Consider the following 16,897-nt stretch of genomic DNA (forward strand, 5'->3'; position numbering starts at 1 on the left):
GTCTTAGCTGCACATTGGAATCACCTGCAGAGCTCTGGGAGCTTCCCATGCCCAGGCCACTTCCGAGGGCAATTCAATCTGGTTCCCTAGGGAAACAATCTTGGCTTCAGTATGTTTTGCAAGTTCGCCTGGTGATTTTAACCTGCAGCCGATATCAAGAACTACTGTAGTACAGGAGAGGTCTGAAAGATTTTTTGAAACAGGAATTTGATAGAAGAAAACCAGAATGGATTAAGGACTCTTGGGGCCCTCCACCCTGGCAGTGCTGAAGCTACCCTCTGAAGTCACTGAGTGACACTGGTGTGTTGTGAATGCTCCTCTGGTGATGCTAAGGTCAAACCAACATTGGGAATCGTTTTGCAGTATGAAGACTGGCAGAGAAGAAGCGCTACGGAGCAGGAAGGAAGAAGAGGCACATGCAACCCCAAGGATGTGCAATCTACAACCAAAAGGTAGCACACAGTCCAGGGAAGGGCACCGCTCCAAGGGCTGCAGCGCCTGAGCAGAACCTCACTCACTGCTCTCACCTGCAGGGAGAATTAGGATCTGGAGCTGGGCCTTAAAGAAGCAACAGCATTCAGATCAGCAAAGGGGAGAGGAGGAGCTTCCTAGTGAAGAAGGTAGCTGGTATTTTGGGGCTAGGCCAGCTCTTCCCCTAGTGGGTCAGTCCTGGGAGTGGCCTGAAAGATGCTGTGCCCTGGTCCTGCTGGACTGACTCCAGGAGGCTCACCAGGCTCTGCACCCCAACCCCTAGTCTCATCTTCTTCCTTTACCGAACACATTCTTCGCTTTGGGTGTTGTCCTAGTCCGTTTTTTTGTTGCTCTAACAAACTGCACAAAACTGGATGATTATAAACAAAAGAAGTTTATTTGGGCTCATGGTTCAGAGCCAGAAAGTCCAAGAGTGTGGCAGTGGGAAGAGGGACTTCCCATGGGACAGAAAGCAGAAGAGCAGGCAGGCACGTGTGGGAGACAAAACACACATGGTCCCTTGCTTTACAGCAAACCATTCTCAAGGTAACTCATCCAGTCCCTCGAGAGAGGCATTAATCCCCTTAATCCCAATCACCTTTCAAAGGCCTCAGCTCCTGATACAGCCACAATTATTGGAGGGGACATACCACATTCAACCCACAGCAGGTGTTTATCTTCCATCTCCCAGGCCACCGGAACCAGCCCCAGCAATACCTGGGAGCATGTGCCTTCGCAGACTCACCGCTGCCTGGTTGAGTCACACACTCAGGGGCTGGGGGGCAGCCCTGTGTATTTCCACCAACCTTCCAGGTGTTTCTGGAGGCATGCTCAAGTTTCAGGATCACAGTTAGGACAGCCAGCCCACCTCTTCCCTGTACCTGACTCTCCCACACTTTGTCCCTGGAATCCTCCCCCACTGAGGGCTGGAGTGGGGGAGATGTATCTAGGGACACTGGGAAATCAGGCTGCACCAAGATCAGGAGGAGGACTTAGAACTGAAGAAAAGAGCCTGATGATGTTTGGCCCGGAGGAGGAACAGTGCTGGGAATCAGATTGGAAGAATGCAGCCTGGGCCCAGATCTCCCTGGAAAGAGAAGGCAAACCTGGCTACGCATACGCAGCTCCTGAGGAGGCAGTTTTGTAACTTTCATCTGACTTCAAGTGAACTCAGAGGCCCCAAGGGGTAGAGTGATCATTGCTGCAGTAAAAATTATTTTACTATTTGATAAATTTCGTGAGCTTTTGGGGCAATGTTTCTTGAAGTGTGATCAGAGTAGTATTAAAATTATCTGCACTGGGTGTAAAAAATGCACATTTGCCATGGCTTGCTGAGTCATAATCTCTGGAGCAGGCACCCAGGAATCTGTATTTTACCCAAGTTCCCAGGTAATGTGAAAGATTCCGATGGACTGTACAGTTAGCAAATGGGCTCTAAATCTAAAAGCTAGCAGTTCTAGGAAGGCTAAATCAACCATGAATTTAGAATGCATGTTCACTCAAACCATAGTGCTAAGATCTTACCATACCCCAAATGCCACAGAAAGGGGAGCTGCACCATAGAAAGCGCTTTCCTGGGCCTCACAGTGATCATCCACTCAAATACTGCACTGGATTTGTCAGCATATGGACAGCAGACAGGGCCCGGAGTGGAGCTCACTTCAAACCCTGATAGTTCAACTCAGCTTCCTAGAGTGGATCACAGAAAAGGTTCATGAGTTGTCCCATGGCAGGCTGAAACAAGGCAACCAGGAGAAAGAAAGAAGAAAAACTATGGATCATATGGGCTACTGAAGACTCAGCTCCTCACCCAGGCAGGTGTGGCATAATCTAATCCGTTGCCTTGGTCCATATGCTGTTGATGAATTCCACAGACTGGATAATTTATAAAGACAATAAATGTATTTCTTACATTTCTGGAAGCTGGGAAGTCCAAGGTTGGGGGCCCAACTGCTGGTGGGGACTCAATGCAGAGTCCCGAGACCACGCAGGGGATCACATGCAAGACAGAGCAAGTGTTCAGAGAGCTGGCTTTTAAAACAGAGCCACTCCTCAGTAACCCATTAATCCATTAATCCTTAATCCAAGAGTAGGTTAAACCATTTGGAGGCCAGAGCCCTCATGGTCCAATCACTTCCCAAACATCCCACCTCAGATACCACGAACATGTGACTGTGGGTAGAATCTCCAACACATAAGGTCGGGCGGACATACAAAAACCACAGCATCCACTTATTACATGTCGATATATGGATTTCAAAATATGTAATAATTAAACAGTAACTGCATTGGGTTGAATTCATGGAACTACATCAAAATATAAAGAGTGGTTTTCTCTGGGCAGTGAAAATAGAACCAAAGGGGCCCAGCCTGGTGAACTGGTCAGAAAGTGTGTGTGCTCTGGAGTCCAATTCACTAGCAGGCTGATGCTGGGGAGATTATTTAAGCTCTTTGGGGACCATTTTTCACATATACTTATAAGAAAGAATTGTCAAAGGGCAGAGCTCCCAGCAAGCACTCACTAAATGTTAACAAGAAAGAAATCTTGTTTCTACATTTCTAGGCTTTCCAAATCTTTGTCAATGAGCACTTACTGCTTTTACAGTCGAGAAAAAAAAAAGAAAAAGATAAACCACAATTTTGTTTTGTGTGTTTTAATTTAAGCCATAAAAAGACAGAAGACTGTAAAACAGACGCCATCAACATCAGGGGAGTTTGTTTTTATTCAGAGTGATGACAACATGTGACCCTGGGGAATCCTAATCTAAGGACAGACCTCAGAAAGACCAAACATGAATTCTAAGTCCTCTCCTGGCGGCAACCATGCCTGGCTCTGCAAGCTTGGACTGCAGGACAGAGGGACGAGGTCACAGTGTCTCCTGCTTCCCTGCCCTTCCCCAAAGCAGTCTTCCTTCATCAGGTGCAAAGCCTGTATCTCCAGCATCAAATTAAAGAAATAGAACAAACCCATCCCAGGGCTTCTTTAAATATTCAGATAAACCCACGTGCCCTTATCAGTTAAATTAAGCTTTCCTAAGAAAAAGTAAGTCAATTAGTTCAAAATGTGGGTTAATGCTTCTGGGTATTTAAAAGGGGATTTTTTTTTTTCTTTTTTAGTTCATTTAGAAACACAGCCCCAGGGCAGGTACCTACCCACTCCTCCACACATTCTGCGAATTGCCACCATACACCTAGATTCCAGTTTCTGATATCTAGAGCTTCAAAATCTGGTCCTTAAATTTTCTGAAAGTCACAAAGATATTGAAATGTGAGCTCTAAAATTTATCTTGTGTTACCCTTTTACTTAAGATCCTTTATCGTTACCATCATTATTTATATTCATCAAATAGTGCCTGATATTGCTAAGAAACATTAAGAAGATAAGCTTCCGTTGCCCTGAACTTCTTACTCCCTTCACTCAACGAATACTCTCTAAATTCAAAGATAGGTCTCCAAAATTAGTATGGCGATGCCTCAAAGAACTAGGGCTAAAGGTCCCATTTGACCCAGCTATTCCCCTGCTGGGAGTCTTCCCAAAAGAATTAAAAGAATCATACCACAGTGATATATGTGCACCCATGTTTATAGCAGCACAGTTTGTAATAGCTAAAGCTTGGAAGCAGCCCAAGTGCCCATCAACTGGAAACTGGATAAAGAAGATGTGGTTTTTTTAATAAAATGGAGTACTACTCAGCCATAAAGAATGAGAAACTAGAGACATTTATAGCTAAATGGATGCATATTGAGGTCATCCTCTTAAGTGAAATAGGACACACATGTGTAAATACTGAATAGTTTCTCTAATGTGAGAAACTGAAAGTGTAAATAAGGATTAAAATGAATAATTGATAATTTGAAATAGGAAGAAAAGGTCCAAAGGGGTAGGGATGGTGGGAGGGGAAGGGGAAAGGAAAGAAGGGAAAGGAAAAATTATGAGAAAAGAAAAAAATGGAAACGAAGTCTATGTAAATAGGGAAGGGTGGAGGGGGTGAAGGGTGCACAAGTAATGGGAAAAAAATAAGAACTAAGATACATCATGTTCGGGTACAAACACCCAATGATAAATGTAAATGTACTGTATACCTAAAATGAACCAATAAAAGAATTTAAGGAGAAAAAAAAGATAGGTCTCCAAGACATATGAAATATCATTCCTTAGCATAGTTTGTGACATAAACTGCAAGATCCAGGCATCCAAGTGGTGTAGATGTAATCAAACTAACCAAGACAAATAAAACAAGATATTTCTTAAAATGAATTTCCAGAAATGATTTCTTCATCAAATAATATGAACATTTTCATGGCTTTTGGAGAGGTTGTCTAATTGCTTACTGAAAACACTATCCTAATTGACTATTGACAAAAATGACAATAACATTTTTATACCAACACTTGAATGTAATGTGTTTTTAAAATGCTATTTATTTTATTTTGATTTTCCTAATTTAATAGGCTTGAACATAGCAAATAGCTTCAGGAATGTTTTATATTCTGAAACCATTGTAAACAGCTCCCCCATTACTTAAAAAATGCATAATGGTCATTTGATGTATTAAAAAATATTTTAAACTCCTTTTCTACCTTAAGTAGTACTGCAATGACATTGAAGTAGATGTTATTTAATAATAGGACTAATACCGACTTCAATTCCATATACCGTTTAAAGATATATGATTAGACGATGCAAAAATGACTATCATTATTAATTTTAGGTTTAACTTTGACAAGATTTACACATGAGTTTTTTATTAACAAGTGAAATCTCATTGTCAAAATATTACCAGAAAAGGAGGTAGCATACTTTTAAACTCCATAAATACACTATTTACTTATGGACAAAACTATATTCCTCTTGTAATTATTTGTTTTTAAAAAGAGCCTAGGAAACGGGTAGGTAATTATTAGGTAGAAAGGTCCAGAATTATACTTGGCAGGGGGCAGTTAGAAGCTATTCTACTCCTGCGGCCAACTATTATGTTACGTTTACTCTGACCTGTTTGTTTGTTTTTTTTTTTAAAAAAAAAAACAAAGGAAAAAAAAAAAGAAAGAAAAAACAGGTACTCACTCCGTTCCTTGCCTCCAGATTTCTGCAGAGCATCCCAGGATTTTAAGAGAAAGTGGTTCATTCTAGTCTGGTTGGGTTTATGAGTATTCCTTTGGTCTCTAAATTCTTCATTATCCTTTCTTTCTAAAACACAAATCGGTCCCCACTTCTAGTACCCCAGCAAAATAGTACTAGTGTTTAGGTGACCAAGTGACAAAGATGAGGGCTTCTCATGGCCCATTGCTGCTGTGCTTGCGGTCAGAGGCCTCAGCTAAGGACTACTCTGTCTTTCCAGGATTCCCAAATCAAATTACACCCAGCGGTATTTTCATGGCAGGGAATTGTTTCTTTGATGTTTTCTGTTCCCTTTTTGATCTGTTTATTGTTTTTATTTTCATTCTTTGTTTTTTCCTTCTTTGGTTCCGAGAGGCTGAATAGGGTCCAGAAGCTCAGGCTATGGAACCAACTTGCCTGCCCTGGGGAATTCTGGGAAAGTTGGGCATGTGGCTTAACCTTTTGAAACCTCTTTGGTCTTGGTTTCTTTGTTTATAATGAAGCTTGGGAAATATCAGAGCCTTAATAAATGATAGCTAATGCTTAAATGTTTACTAATATTCTAGACACCATTAAGTACTTCACACATTATTTAATTCTTCAAACAATTCCATAAGGTAGGGATTATTATTATATGTCCCAGAAAATATAATAAGAAGAGAACTCAAACATAGAAAAAGGCACCTGTGGGGCCCAGGATTTAGCTCAGTGTTTCTGGCGCCTGTTTTGCAAGCGCAAGTTTCCGAGTTCGATCCCTGGTACCAAAAAAAAAAAAAAAAAAGGAAAAGAAAAAGACACCTGGTAAAGTAAACTAGGATTCAAATCTGGTTTGAATTCAAATCTGAATCTAAGATTCAGTCTGGTTTCTGAGAAGAAACTTTCACTACTCAGCTACACAGCGTTTTGTTGAAGTTACTGCTGTCCCCACACATAATTGTATGTTTATTGAGTGCTTACTATGTGCCAAGCCCTCTGCCCAAATATGCCAAGGAACTGAATTAGAAATGAATCAGAGTTACAGTACAAGGCATAGCTTTTGTCCTTATGGAGTTTTCTTTTTTTCTACTTTGTAGAGTTAGACTACATGGGTTCAATTTTCATGAGTTCAAGAAACACTACTCAAGACAATCTTCAAGTGAATTCAACAAAATTAGTAGTGAAACTGAAACAAAGATATGTCAAAATAACTTCAATTCGACTTCATATTTAACCTCCAAAGCACTTCATGAATTTTTTAGTAGCAGAATCATGAGAGTATGGCTTTCTCTTTTAATTTGTTTCTTTAAAGTGATTAACTAAGTGCTTTTTCTGGCCTTTGCCCAAAGACTGCAGGAGCCTTTGAATTGAATCCTTTCCAACCCACCTCTCCTCTCCAGTTCTGCCCTCAGAAGCCTCAACTCTAACTTCCATGGGGAAAATGCTCTCTCACTCTACTGCTACAATAACTTTCCACAGCGTGCTACACTAGAGAAAAAACATTAATGACAGGAAATTATTAAACAAAAGCAGTCACTAAATGGACTCTGTCTTGCCAGCAATAATGTTGCCTTCCAGTTAATTTTGTCCTGAGTTTGAATTGTCGAATTTCTGATTTGTATTTTAGATTTTTCACAACATACTTCCTGCTAGATGTAGTTTTAACTAAACACAGATCATTCATTCATTCAATAATCTATTATTATTAATAATAATATGGATTTCTCACTGTATCCTAAGCATCAACCTAAAACTATGAAAGTGTATTGGTTTAATAGAGGAAACAGGGCAGATAAAAACCAACCATACCCAGTGTATAACAAACGATGCTCAGAAAACCGGAAGCAAAAGAATTTGAGCCAAAGAATGTGAAAATTTTCAGAGAGTGTGGAGAGGGTCCCTCATTGCTTTTTAAAAGGCTCTCTTAATCAATATTGACAATAAAAATATGAGAATAAGATATTTGATGATATTTCTATAGAGTGAACTTTCATAAAGTCTCTCTCAACCCAAAATGGGACTAGATAGGTTATGAAAGGAGGGGGAAACGTGGAGCTTTCCTCCCCAAATAACCACGTAACTACTTTCAAATATTCTGAGAGATGGAGGAGCATAAATAAATACATAGGTGGTATTTTACGGCCATTAAAGAGACGACAAGTGGAGCATCTTGTCGAAGCTGTTAACCATGTAGCCCATAGTAAAGAATTTCATCAGTTAAATAAATGTAACTAATGTTCCATATCACACTGGAATTATTTTTATAATAAAAAACCCACACATCTTATGCAAGAAATAAAGCATCCTTTGGACGAGGGCAGCTTTCAGTTGTAAGTAAGTGGTGGCCTGAGCGGACTCGAGGATGCTCAGGAGTCCAGGAGGAACTGGAGCCGGCCTGAACGACCAATATTATCTCCACAAAAATAATAAGAAAGCTTTTTGATTCTTTCAATTTGGAACTGGGTATATGGAACCACCGGATGTTTTTAAAGGATCACTTATTAAACCTGGAATTGAACTCCTTTATGAACTCTACCTAATTTTGGGTTACCGGGTTTTAAAAATCAAACAACTTTTCTTTCTTTCTTGGCGGGAATTAGGGGGCGTTCAGGGGTGCGTGCGTATCTCCTTGGGTTTTGCGGGTCTATGGTAGTTACTAATCTAAATACGTTTTTTCCAGTATTTGATAAAATATCATCACGGCCAAAGGATTCTGATAGCGTTCCATGAGCTGGTGCAACGAAGCCGATCCACGGTGGTCCCAGTCAGGCCAAGGCGTGCTCTCCAAAGTGCGATTTTCCCGTTTAATTTAAGAGCGGTTCCTGCCCCTTGTTTGCAGACTGACCGGGCAGCGTCCGAAACCGCTGTTTTCTCAAGTCCGATAAAAAGTTGTTCGCGCTTGGGGTTTCTCAGTTCTGCTCTTCCCCACCTCCTTCCCCCAGCTTTTGCCAGTAGAGACCTGCCCTGGAGGATATTTTGTCCTGGGAGCACAGAACTATTTTCTTTTCTGGAAATAAGTTGACGTCAACTGGGAGCTGTTTTTGGTTGCTTTGTTTCCCGGAGCGTCCAACCCCAGCACAACGCCTCGGGCAAACTGCGTGCAATTCAAAGCAGCTCTCCCAGCAGAGAAGGGAGTTGTGTGTGGGGGGGGGGGGTGCCCAGGCGCCTGACAAGTGGGGGGACCCGGGGAGCCGCTCCTTCCCAGGCCGAAGCGGGGGCCTGCATTCCCACGCCAAGCCAGGAGCCCAGCCCAGAGCAACGCGGGCCCTCGGTTCCCCGCGCTCCACGCGAGGGCTGCCCCCTGGTCCGTAACTTGCCTGGGGTCCACCTGAGTTCTCAGCAACCCGGAAGCGCGCAACCCAAGGGTCCCGCGGCTCTAAAACGTGGGCGCATCTCGGGACAAAGGCTCAGCCTTCCGGAAGTAGCCATGTGCGACTGGTGTGTACCCACTCTCGTGCGTGGGTGCACGTGTGCCAGCCACTCAGCTGCTCACCGCCCTGGGTCCGTAATTTTTCTACACATGGTGGTGGGGGGGGGCTGTGAATAAAGCTGGCCACTCCTCCCCCGCGCCCCGGGGACGAGTCCCAGGAATGCAACCCCCAGGTCCCTCGCCCCGTAGGACGGGTCTCCGCGGAGAGCAGGGCGGGATGAGAGCGTGTGTGTGTGTGTGTGTGTGTGTGTGTGTGTGTTTCCCCGAGGAGCCCGAGGCGGCCCGAGAGGCAGGAACTTGCTTGAACTTGTTTCGCACCTGGCACTGTTTACCCGACGCTCCGCGGAGTCCCGGGCCTAGGAGGCCGGGGAAGGCAAGCGGCGATCGCTACGCAAACACCTTCAGCTCCCATTGCGAAGTCCGCGTGGCCCCAGACCTGGTCTCCCTTCCTTCCTTCCCTTTCTTTTTTAAAATTACGAATTGATGGATGGGCTTCTGTTGATGTGTAACATGATAAACCGCCCTGAAAGCAAGACAGGAGAGCCAGGCAAGGGGCAACGGACCTTCCCTATAGCCCACCGTTCGCACTTGGAGGCAAACTCCAGGGCGCACTGGAGGAGCTGGGGAGGCGGCCTCCCTGGAGGGCAGCCTGGCACACAGGCGCACTTTGGGGCTCTCCTCGGCCCCGGGACTCGGAGCTGGCCGGAGCACCAGGGAAAACTGGGGCTGCCCGAGGAGGAGAAAGATAGAATGCAGGGCGCGCTCCGGAGGCGGCGCTGGCTGCGCAGCCGGAGAGAACAGCCCAGGTCCGGGGTGGCTCTGGGGCGCTCCCGCTGGGCCGGGAGAAGGGGGAGGCGGTGACGCGAGGACGCGCCCCGAGCCTGGGCGCGCCGGGGTCGGGCGTTTGGCTGGAAGTGGGACAGCGTCTCCTATGGGAAAGCGGGACCCGGCGAGCTCTTTGGCTGCCTTTCCAGTTTCCGAGGTGCCCGCCCCCGCCCGCTGGAGGCTGCGCAGCCCGGAGGGCGAACGAAAGGCGGTTGGCAAACATGGAGAGAGGGCGCGATGGGGATCCGAATTGCAGGAATGGTGGTGGCGGCGGCGACGGCAGTGGTCGAGAGCCAAGTTCACTTTTTCCGCCCGCCGCTGCCGGGCCTTGGGGACCCGCGCCGCGTGCGCTCCTAGGTGTTGGAGCGCCCCGCCGGACGGAGGGGTGTCACTTTGCCCCGGGCCAGGGCGGGGACAGCCTGGGCGAGTGGGGAGGGGGTCCCCAGGCTTCCCAGCGCCCCTTCCACGGTCTCCCCTCTCACCTACCCGTCCCAAACTTTTCTTTCTCGCTCCTTCCCGGGGCGGGCTAGACCGGCGCGGACTTGCCCTGGACCTACAGGGAGCGCCCCAGGTCTTTAATGACAGCTTAAAAGTGGCAGTTGGAAAAGTCGAAAGGGATGAGGCCGGCGTGGGGCGTGTTTCTCTCCTTTGCGAGAGTCGGAAAGGGAGCTGGGAGCCGCGCGCCTGGCCCCAGGCCCCCTCGCCTCGCCGCCAGCAAGTAGGTGGGGAGCCGCCGCCAGCCCCGTCCCGCTCCCAAGCCTCGCCCGCTGCGCCCTGGCCGCGGGCGCAGAGAGGGTGCGGGGCCCCGTGCGCCTCCTCCACCCAGCTCAGTAACCTGCCTGCGCCGCTGCGCTCCGGGCGGCCCCGGCCCCAGCTTCTCAGAGCAGCGGTACCCGCGGCCGCCCCGATCCCCCGGCCCCAGGGGGCGATGAGGGGGCGGTGGAAGGGGCACTGCTGCTGGGGCATCACTTAGAGGAGCGAGGCCGCCCCACCCTCCCGCTCCCGTCCGGGCCCGCGCGCCGCTCCGCCGGAGGGTAAGTTGGGAGTGCTTCGCCCCTACCGCCAGCTCTCCCTCCCCCTCGCTTTTTTCCTCCTTCAAAGTTTTCTCCGAAGTGGGGGAGCGGGGTGGGCCGGGGTGGGAGAATGTCCGGCCAGCCTCCGTCCTTTCCCTTCTCCCGGTCTCACTTTATCCCCACCGCCCCTCCCCTGAATCCCCCGCGCGCCGCTGCCCCTCCGGAGCCGCGCTGGGGAATGACAATTGGAGCGCGGCTCCTTTAAGAGCCCTGCTTTGCCTCCCGGTAGCTGAAGGTCATTAAACACAAAAGCTCTCAGCGCTGCGGTCCAATATAGCGCATGCGCCCTGCCCGAGGACTGCCAGGGAGACGGCAATATGGCGAGAATGCCTGGCAGCGGGGACTGTAACACCGGCGCGGGCGGCTGCGGCGCCGCGGCCGCCGCTGCCGCCGCAGAGAACAATGGGGAGCGAGGAGAGGGCGAGCGCGGCGCGGGGCAGCGGGGCCGCCGCCACGGGCGCCCACACTACTGCAGCGCGGGCGAGGAGGAGGAGGAAGAGGAGGAGGAGGAGGACGAGATCCAGGAGGTGCAGATAACGGGGGACGAGGAGGAGGAGGACGGAGGCGGGGGGCTGGAGGAGGACGACGAGGAGGAGATGGGGCTGGACTGGGACGAGCCCCTGGAGCCCGAGGACTCGGCCGGGGAAGAGCTGGAGCCCGAGCCGGTCCGCAGGATCCATATGGACCAGGGCGCCGCGCTGGAGCCCGAGGCGCCGCCGCGACTGCTTGCGCCCCGGGCGCGCGGAGGGCCGCCCGGCGACGGCGCGGAGCTGGACCCCGACGGGCTGCAGCGCCCCGAGCGGGCCCGGCTGAGCGAGAACACCCGGCTGGCCACCCGCTACGCCGTGCGCATCTTCCGGGAGTACCTGAGCGAGAAGGCGCAGAGCCCGGACTTCGAGACCATGGACAAGGGGGCGCTGTGCCGCGTGCTGCGCTCCTTCTACGCCGAGGCCCGCTCTAAGAGCGGCCAGCTCTATAGCAAGTCGTCGCTGATCAGCATCCGCAGCTCGCTCAACCGCTACCTCAACGAGCCCCCGTACTGCCGCACGCTCGACCTCACCAAGGACCCCGAGCTGCGCAGCGCCAACCTGACGCTGGCCGCGGTCATCCGCAAGCTCGAGGAGCAGGGCGCGGGGCCGGTGGTGCAGAAGCAAGCCATCACGCGCGCCGACCTGCGCAAGCTCTACACCTCCAGCGTCTTCAGCACCAACACGCCCTTCGGGCTGCTCAACAAGGTCTGGTTCGAGACGTGCATGTACTTCTGCACGCGCGGCCGCGAGAACCAGCGCGAGCTGGAGGAGGACTCTTTCGGGCTGGCCATGGACGAGGACGGTCGCAAGTTCGTCTACTTCAAGTCCCTCGGGCCGTACCACAAGTCGCGCTCCTCGTCCTGGAGCAAGAAGCGCGCGGAGAGCAGCGACGAGGAGAACTTGCCTCGCATGTACGAGACGGGCACCGAGTTCTGTCCCTACGCCAGCTTCGTTAAGTACCTGTCCAAGCGCAATCCCTTGTGCAAGGCGTTCTTCCAGCGGCCCCGGGACCACTGCAGCGAGGGCGATGTGACCTGGTACGAGAACAAAGCCATCGGCAAGAACTTGCTGGGCACCAGGATGCAGATGCTGTCCAAGGCGGCCAAGCTGTCCAAGACCTACACCAACCACTGCATCGGTGCCGTCTCCATCGCCACGCTCAACAGCATCGCGGGCATCGGCACCAAGCTGGGCTCGCCGGCCCCGCAGGGTTGCTTCGCGGAGGCTTTGAACGGGGCGGCTCGCCACCCCTCCCACCACCACCCCACCCATCCCTCCCGCCACCACCGCCCCCAGCCGCCCTCGCTGGGGAACACTTACATACTCCCCAAAGACAGTCAGGTCGGGCCCGACGTGAAATCCGAGGCTGCGCCCAAGCGAGCCCTGTACGAGTCCGTGTTCGGGTCCGGGGAAATCTGCGGCCCCTCTTCCCCCAAAAGACTTTGTATTCGCCCCTCGGAGCCTGTGGATGCGGTGGTGGTGGTTTCGGTGAAACACGACCCCCTGCCTCTTCTTCCGGAAGCCAATGGGTACAGAAGCACCAATTCTCCCACAATAGTTTCACCTGCTATTGTTTCCCCTACCCAGGTAACCGAACCAACCTCTATGCATGAAATATTTCTCTGGTACCACTTCGGGACTAACTCGGGGGTGAATGGTACATCTGGGTTGGGGGGGAGTTTTTAAAAGTAGCCAAGATACTGCATCGAATTTGATTTCACCTTTAAAAGCTTAACTCCCTTGTGTTTTCTGGGCAAGTTTACACCTAACCTTAACAGAGGAGTGGGGGTGTGCTGCCTAAGGAATCACTGCTGCGCAGTAACGCTAGAAACTTCAGAGTTGCAGAACAAAAGGATTAGCTCGCTCTTGCAGCTCCTCGTCATTAAATGCGTGAGTTTTATGAGGTCAAGAGTGTGGGACCGTTGTACATATAAAGGAAGCAGCAACTTAAAACATATTCTAATAAAGTTACAGTCAAAACGCTCCATTATGTATTCGCCATAACTTACGGAAGACAGAAAAAGTTATAAATTATTAAAAGGAAAACACTCCAGTCTCATTTCCTGTAGCTTTTCCTTTTTTTTTTTTTTTTTAAGAAAAGGGGCGGGGACTGGAGAGAATGGTAGTTGAGTACCAGTTCACAGACATACTCTGACATGCAGTCGAATGTACAGTGATCTTTGGGGTGTAGTCTCTGGAAACTCAAGTCGTTCACTATTCGCCTGGTGAGGTTATTATTCCGATGGGAAGGTGCTCAGGCGTTCCGTGTGAGATGCCTGGCTTGCAGGGGCCCTGGGACAGGCCTGTCTGTGAGGGCCCCTGTGAAAGTCACTGCTGTGGGGGGCAGACAAGGAAGGGGGGAGGGTGGTAGGGCAGTCAAGTGAGCCTGCTAGCCCAGGTGCTGAGCTAGTTCGGGCAAATTAGTTAATCTCTCTGAGCTTCCGGTGTCCTAGTCGAAGACTAGGGGATGCTGTTCACCCTAAAATGACTTAATTCTAAAGAGTACCAAAGTCTAGATTGAGGCTAGGGCCTAAAGTGTTCGATGCTTCTTGTCTTCTTATTTTACCTTGAAGAATGTATTCAGGAATATTATTCGAGTTGTTTTCATTTTGGGGAAAGACCCTTTCCTGGGGGTTAGAATCAAGAGTTCTCTGGGATCCTATTCTGCAGGCAGGAGTCACCTCAGATGGTTTTACCTCTTTGACTTCCCTGCTCTCAAGCAGAAGTAGGAATTTTGGCCCTAGAGCTGGAGGGTAGTGCAGGACCTTAAGGGACAGATGTTAGGCACCTCTGTACTTTTTCCAAAGTGGAAATTCCAGTTCTGGACAAACTGACCCTATCAGCAAGTCTCAAGGCCAACAGAGAAAGGAGCTGTGAACACGAAATATAAACAGCACAGTCCTCTAAAATACACATGACCTGGATGCTGTCTCTCTTTCGGTGCTTTTGGTGTGCATAGTGCATTTCTGACAAGTTGGTTTAGAGTTTTAAGGATGTAGAGGAGTTTGGGTTTGCTTTTTCTTTGGAAGCAAAAGTAAATATTCACATACTTCTGACACAGTAAAAACCCTGAACTGCCCTGGGTTAGAATTACTCCTTATTAATAAGAGTTAAAAGCCTAAGAAAGTTTATTAAAGCATGTGTGCACTGGAATAATAATGGAGCAGTTTGTCTAGTGGCATCTGTCCGCTAGTTTCTCAACACTAGTATCATGTAGAATCATGACTTAAAGGTTCACAAAAGATTTTAAGTGCCTCTCCCCATTGGCTTTATTTTGCTCTAAGTTCAATTCCTTGGTCACGGGTCTTTTCGTTTACCCGCATGAGATAAGTCAGTTCTATAAAACTTTACACAAGTGTCTGTTTGTTGCTTATATGATTGTTACGGCTCTCAAACAAGATCTTAGCTCCAGGTCTCTTTTAGTTAAAACACTACAAAAAGTTGTTCTGCCTGCACTTTTTTTTTTTTTTTCCAGTGCTGAGGACTGAGCCCGGGGCCTTGCATACACTGTACCCTCCACCCTTTTTGCACATATTTAATAGTCAGCTTTTCACTTATGGTAAATATTATTTAAGCCATCATTAAGATACCTTGGGGAACCCTTTAGTAACTTCTGTAGAACTCACTGCATGAAGTCTGAGCAACCTAAGCATGGAACATGTTTAGTTTAACTAGAGAGCTGATATTAAGCCTTTACTCTTGCATTTATTAAAATCACTATACTGATTGAGGTCTAGGGCATTTCCTAGGGATTAATAACTGGCTGGGGTTACTGGCCATTGGCATTGCTTACAACCATCACCTTATCTGGCTGACCATTCCCAGGAAATGCCCTGTATGCCTCAGGCTTCGGGCTTTATTTCTTAATTATAAACAGGTTGCTCTAACCTTAATATAGACAGGACTTATCAGATGGTGCAGCACTGAACTCCACTGTTGACATATTATTATGGGCTTCTTTATAACTGAAGAGGTGACACACTAATACTCTGACTCTTTGCTAATGTTGCGAGTCTCCCAAAAGATGAAGAGCCTGCTACTTTAAATAAATTTACAGTAGGCCCTCAACTCCACAGGGGCTACTTTCCAAGAAAACCCCAGTGGAGCTCTGAAGCCTTGCATAGTACTGAACCCTGTGTATCCTGTTTTTTCCTAGACACACATACCTATGATAAAGTTTGATTTGTAGATTAGGTATAATAAGATTAACAAGAACTAATGATGATGTAGAACAACTGTAACAATCTGCTGTAGTAAAAGTTACTTAGAGCTTATGAATTGGTTATGCCTGGAATTTTCCATTTTCCGTTTTCAGACCCCAGTTGACATTAAAGATCAAAACTATGAATAAGGGAGGATCACTGGACTGCTTGTTTCTTGAGGATGTTAATAAGTGATTATTTGTGGGAATGGTTGACTAATGAAGGTACTCAAGGATAAACAAAGACTATAGAATGTCTGTTTTTTTACTCTTATGAAGTATCTGGCTTTTGGAGGTGGAGAGGTGGCTGTTGGATGGTGGCTATAACTGGTCCACTCTTATTCTCTTGAATGGTTGTGTTAGAAGCAAAGGATATTTTTAGTTCCCTTTTCTCCCATAGAGCTGTTAGATGATCGGGGTATTGGTATGGCTTGGTAATTACACGGTCCTCATAATTTCAGTTTTTATTTTCTTTGGTATTGGTGATTGAATGCAGGGGATTGAACGTGCTTTGCCCACCCCAAGCTCATGTGCTCTGTTTTGAAAGCTTTAACATTTTCATGCATAGCTGTCCTCTTTGCATGAAAATACCACATTTTTCCTGCCTCAGAGAAGAAGACTTCAGCTTGGTTAGGTGATAGAGATTTGCAATTGTATTCTTTATCATTTATAGGAAAATACTGATAGAATTTTAGAGTCTACAAGTCATAGTGTTGCTTAAGTTTCTGTAGATTGTGGCCCTCTCCATACCAAACAAAAATGTGAAAAGTAGCTCGCTATAAAATGTACTTAGAGGCTGGGGATGTAGCTCAGTGGTAAAGCATATGCTTTGCATGCGCGAGGCCCTGGGTAGCACAGCAAAAGAGGTAGAAGAAAACCTCAGGAACATTTGCAAGCTGTGACAAGGGTGTCTGGTTGCACTTTCTTGGCCTTAACCTAGATTATTTCTGGAAACACTTTTAAGGACTTTTGCAAGTAGGAAACCTATTGGTGCAAAGATTTTGGTGGTATACGCCCACTTTCTGGTTGACTGGCTTCATCGTGGCCGGAATTGGCATCTTTGGAGTCCATGCTGGATGTGGGACTAGCCCCCTAGCAGGTCCACACAGTTTTCTGTAGCTTCTGGAAGCAGGCAGAGAGGAATAGTGCTGAGAAGCCAGTGTCCATTCAGGTACTGTAGCAGGAAGGAAGAAGCAACATTTGATCTACGTAGTTAATAGGAAAAAACCACACATTTTAGGTATTATTGAAATAATTGCTATTATTCTATTTTGAATTTAAAGATCAGGCAGG

The 16,897-nt window shown here is 47.9% G+C and overlaps 1 protein-coding gene and 1 long non-coding RNA gene across 5 annotated transcripts in view; one reads left to right on the forward strand and one right to left on the reverse strand.

Moving 5' to 3' along the window:
• Positions 1–11,871, reverse strand: part of LOC101701984 (uncharacterized) — a 125,391-nt gene extending 113,520 nt beyond the window's left edge. The window contains exon 1 of the long non-coding RNA XR_015444232.1: positions 11,740–11,871. This is a non-coding gene — a long non-coding RNA (uncharacterized LOC101701984). The remainder of the gene's footprint in view (positions 1–11,739) is intronic.
• Kctd1 (potassium channel tetramerization domain containing 1) overlaps positions 1–16,897 on the forward strand; it is a 193,497-nt gene that overhangs the window by 86,361 nt on the left and 90,239 nt on the right. The window contains exon 1 of one of the 4 annotated variants that reach the window (XM_087193893.1): positions 10,408–10,518. The exons of 1 other annotated variant lie outside the window; for it this stretch is intronic. Coding sequence is in view for 1 of the 3 variants with exons in the window: in XM_004853136.3 (XP_004853193.1) it covers positions 11,191–12,990 (1,800 nt within the window). In the remaining 2 variants the exon portion in view is untranslated. Of the gene's footprint in view, positions 1–10,407; positions 10,519–10,695; positions 10,835–10,900; positions 12,991–16,897 lie in introns of those variants that run through there. 2 more of the 4 variants (XM_013075301.3, XM_004853136.3) reach the window with 2 other exon arrangements.

The sequence above is a fragment of the Heterocephalus glaber genome, unplaced genomic scaffold, assembly GCF_053883595.1.
Source record: "Heterocephalus glaber isolate CG9 unplaced genomic scaffold, H.glaber_assembly_v1.0 deba00000331, whole genome shotgun sequence".
Lineage (NCBI taxonomy): Eukaryota > Metazoa > Chordata > Mammalia > Rodentia > Bathyergidae > Heterocephalus > Heterocephalus glaber.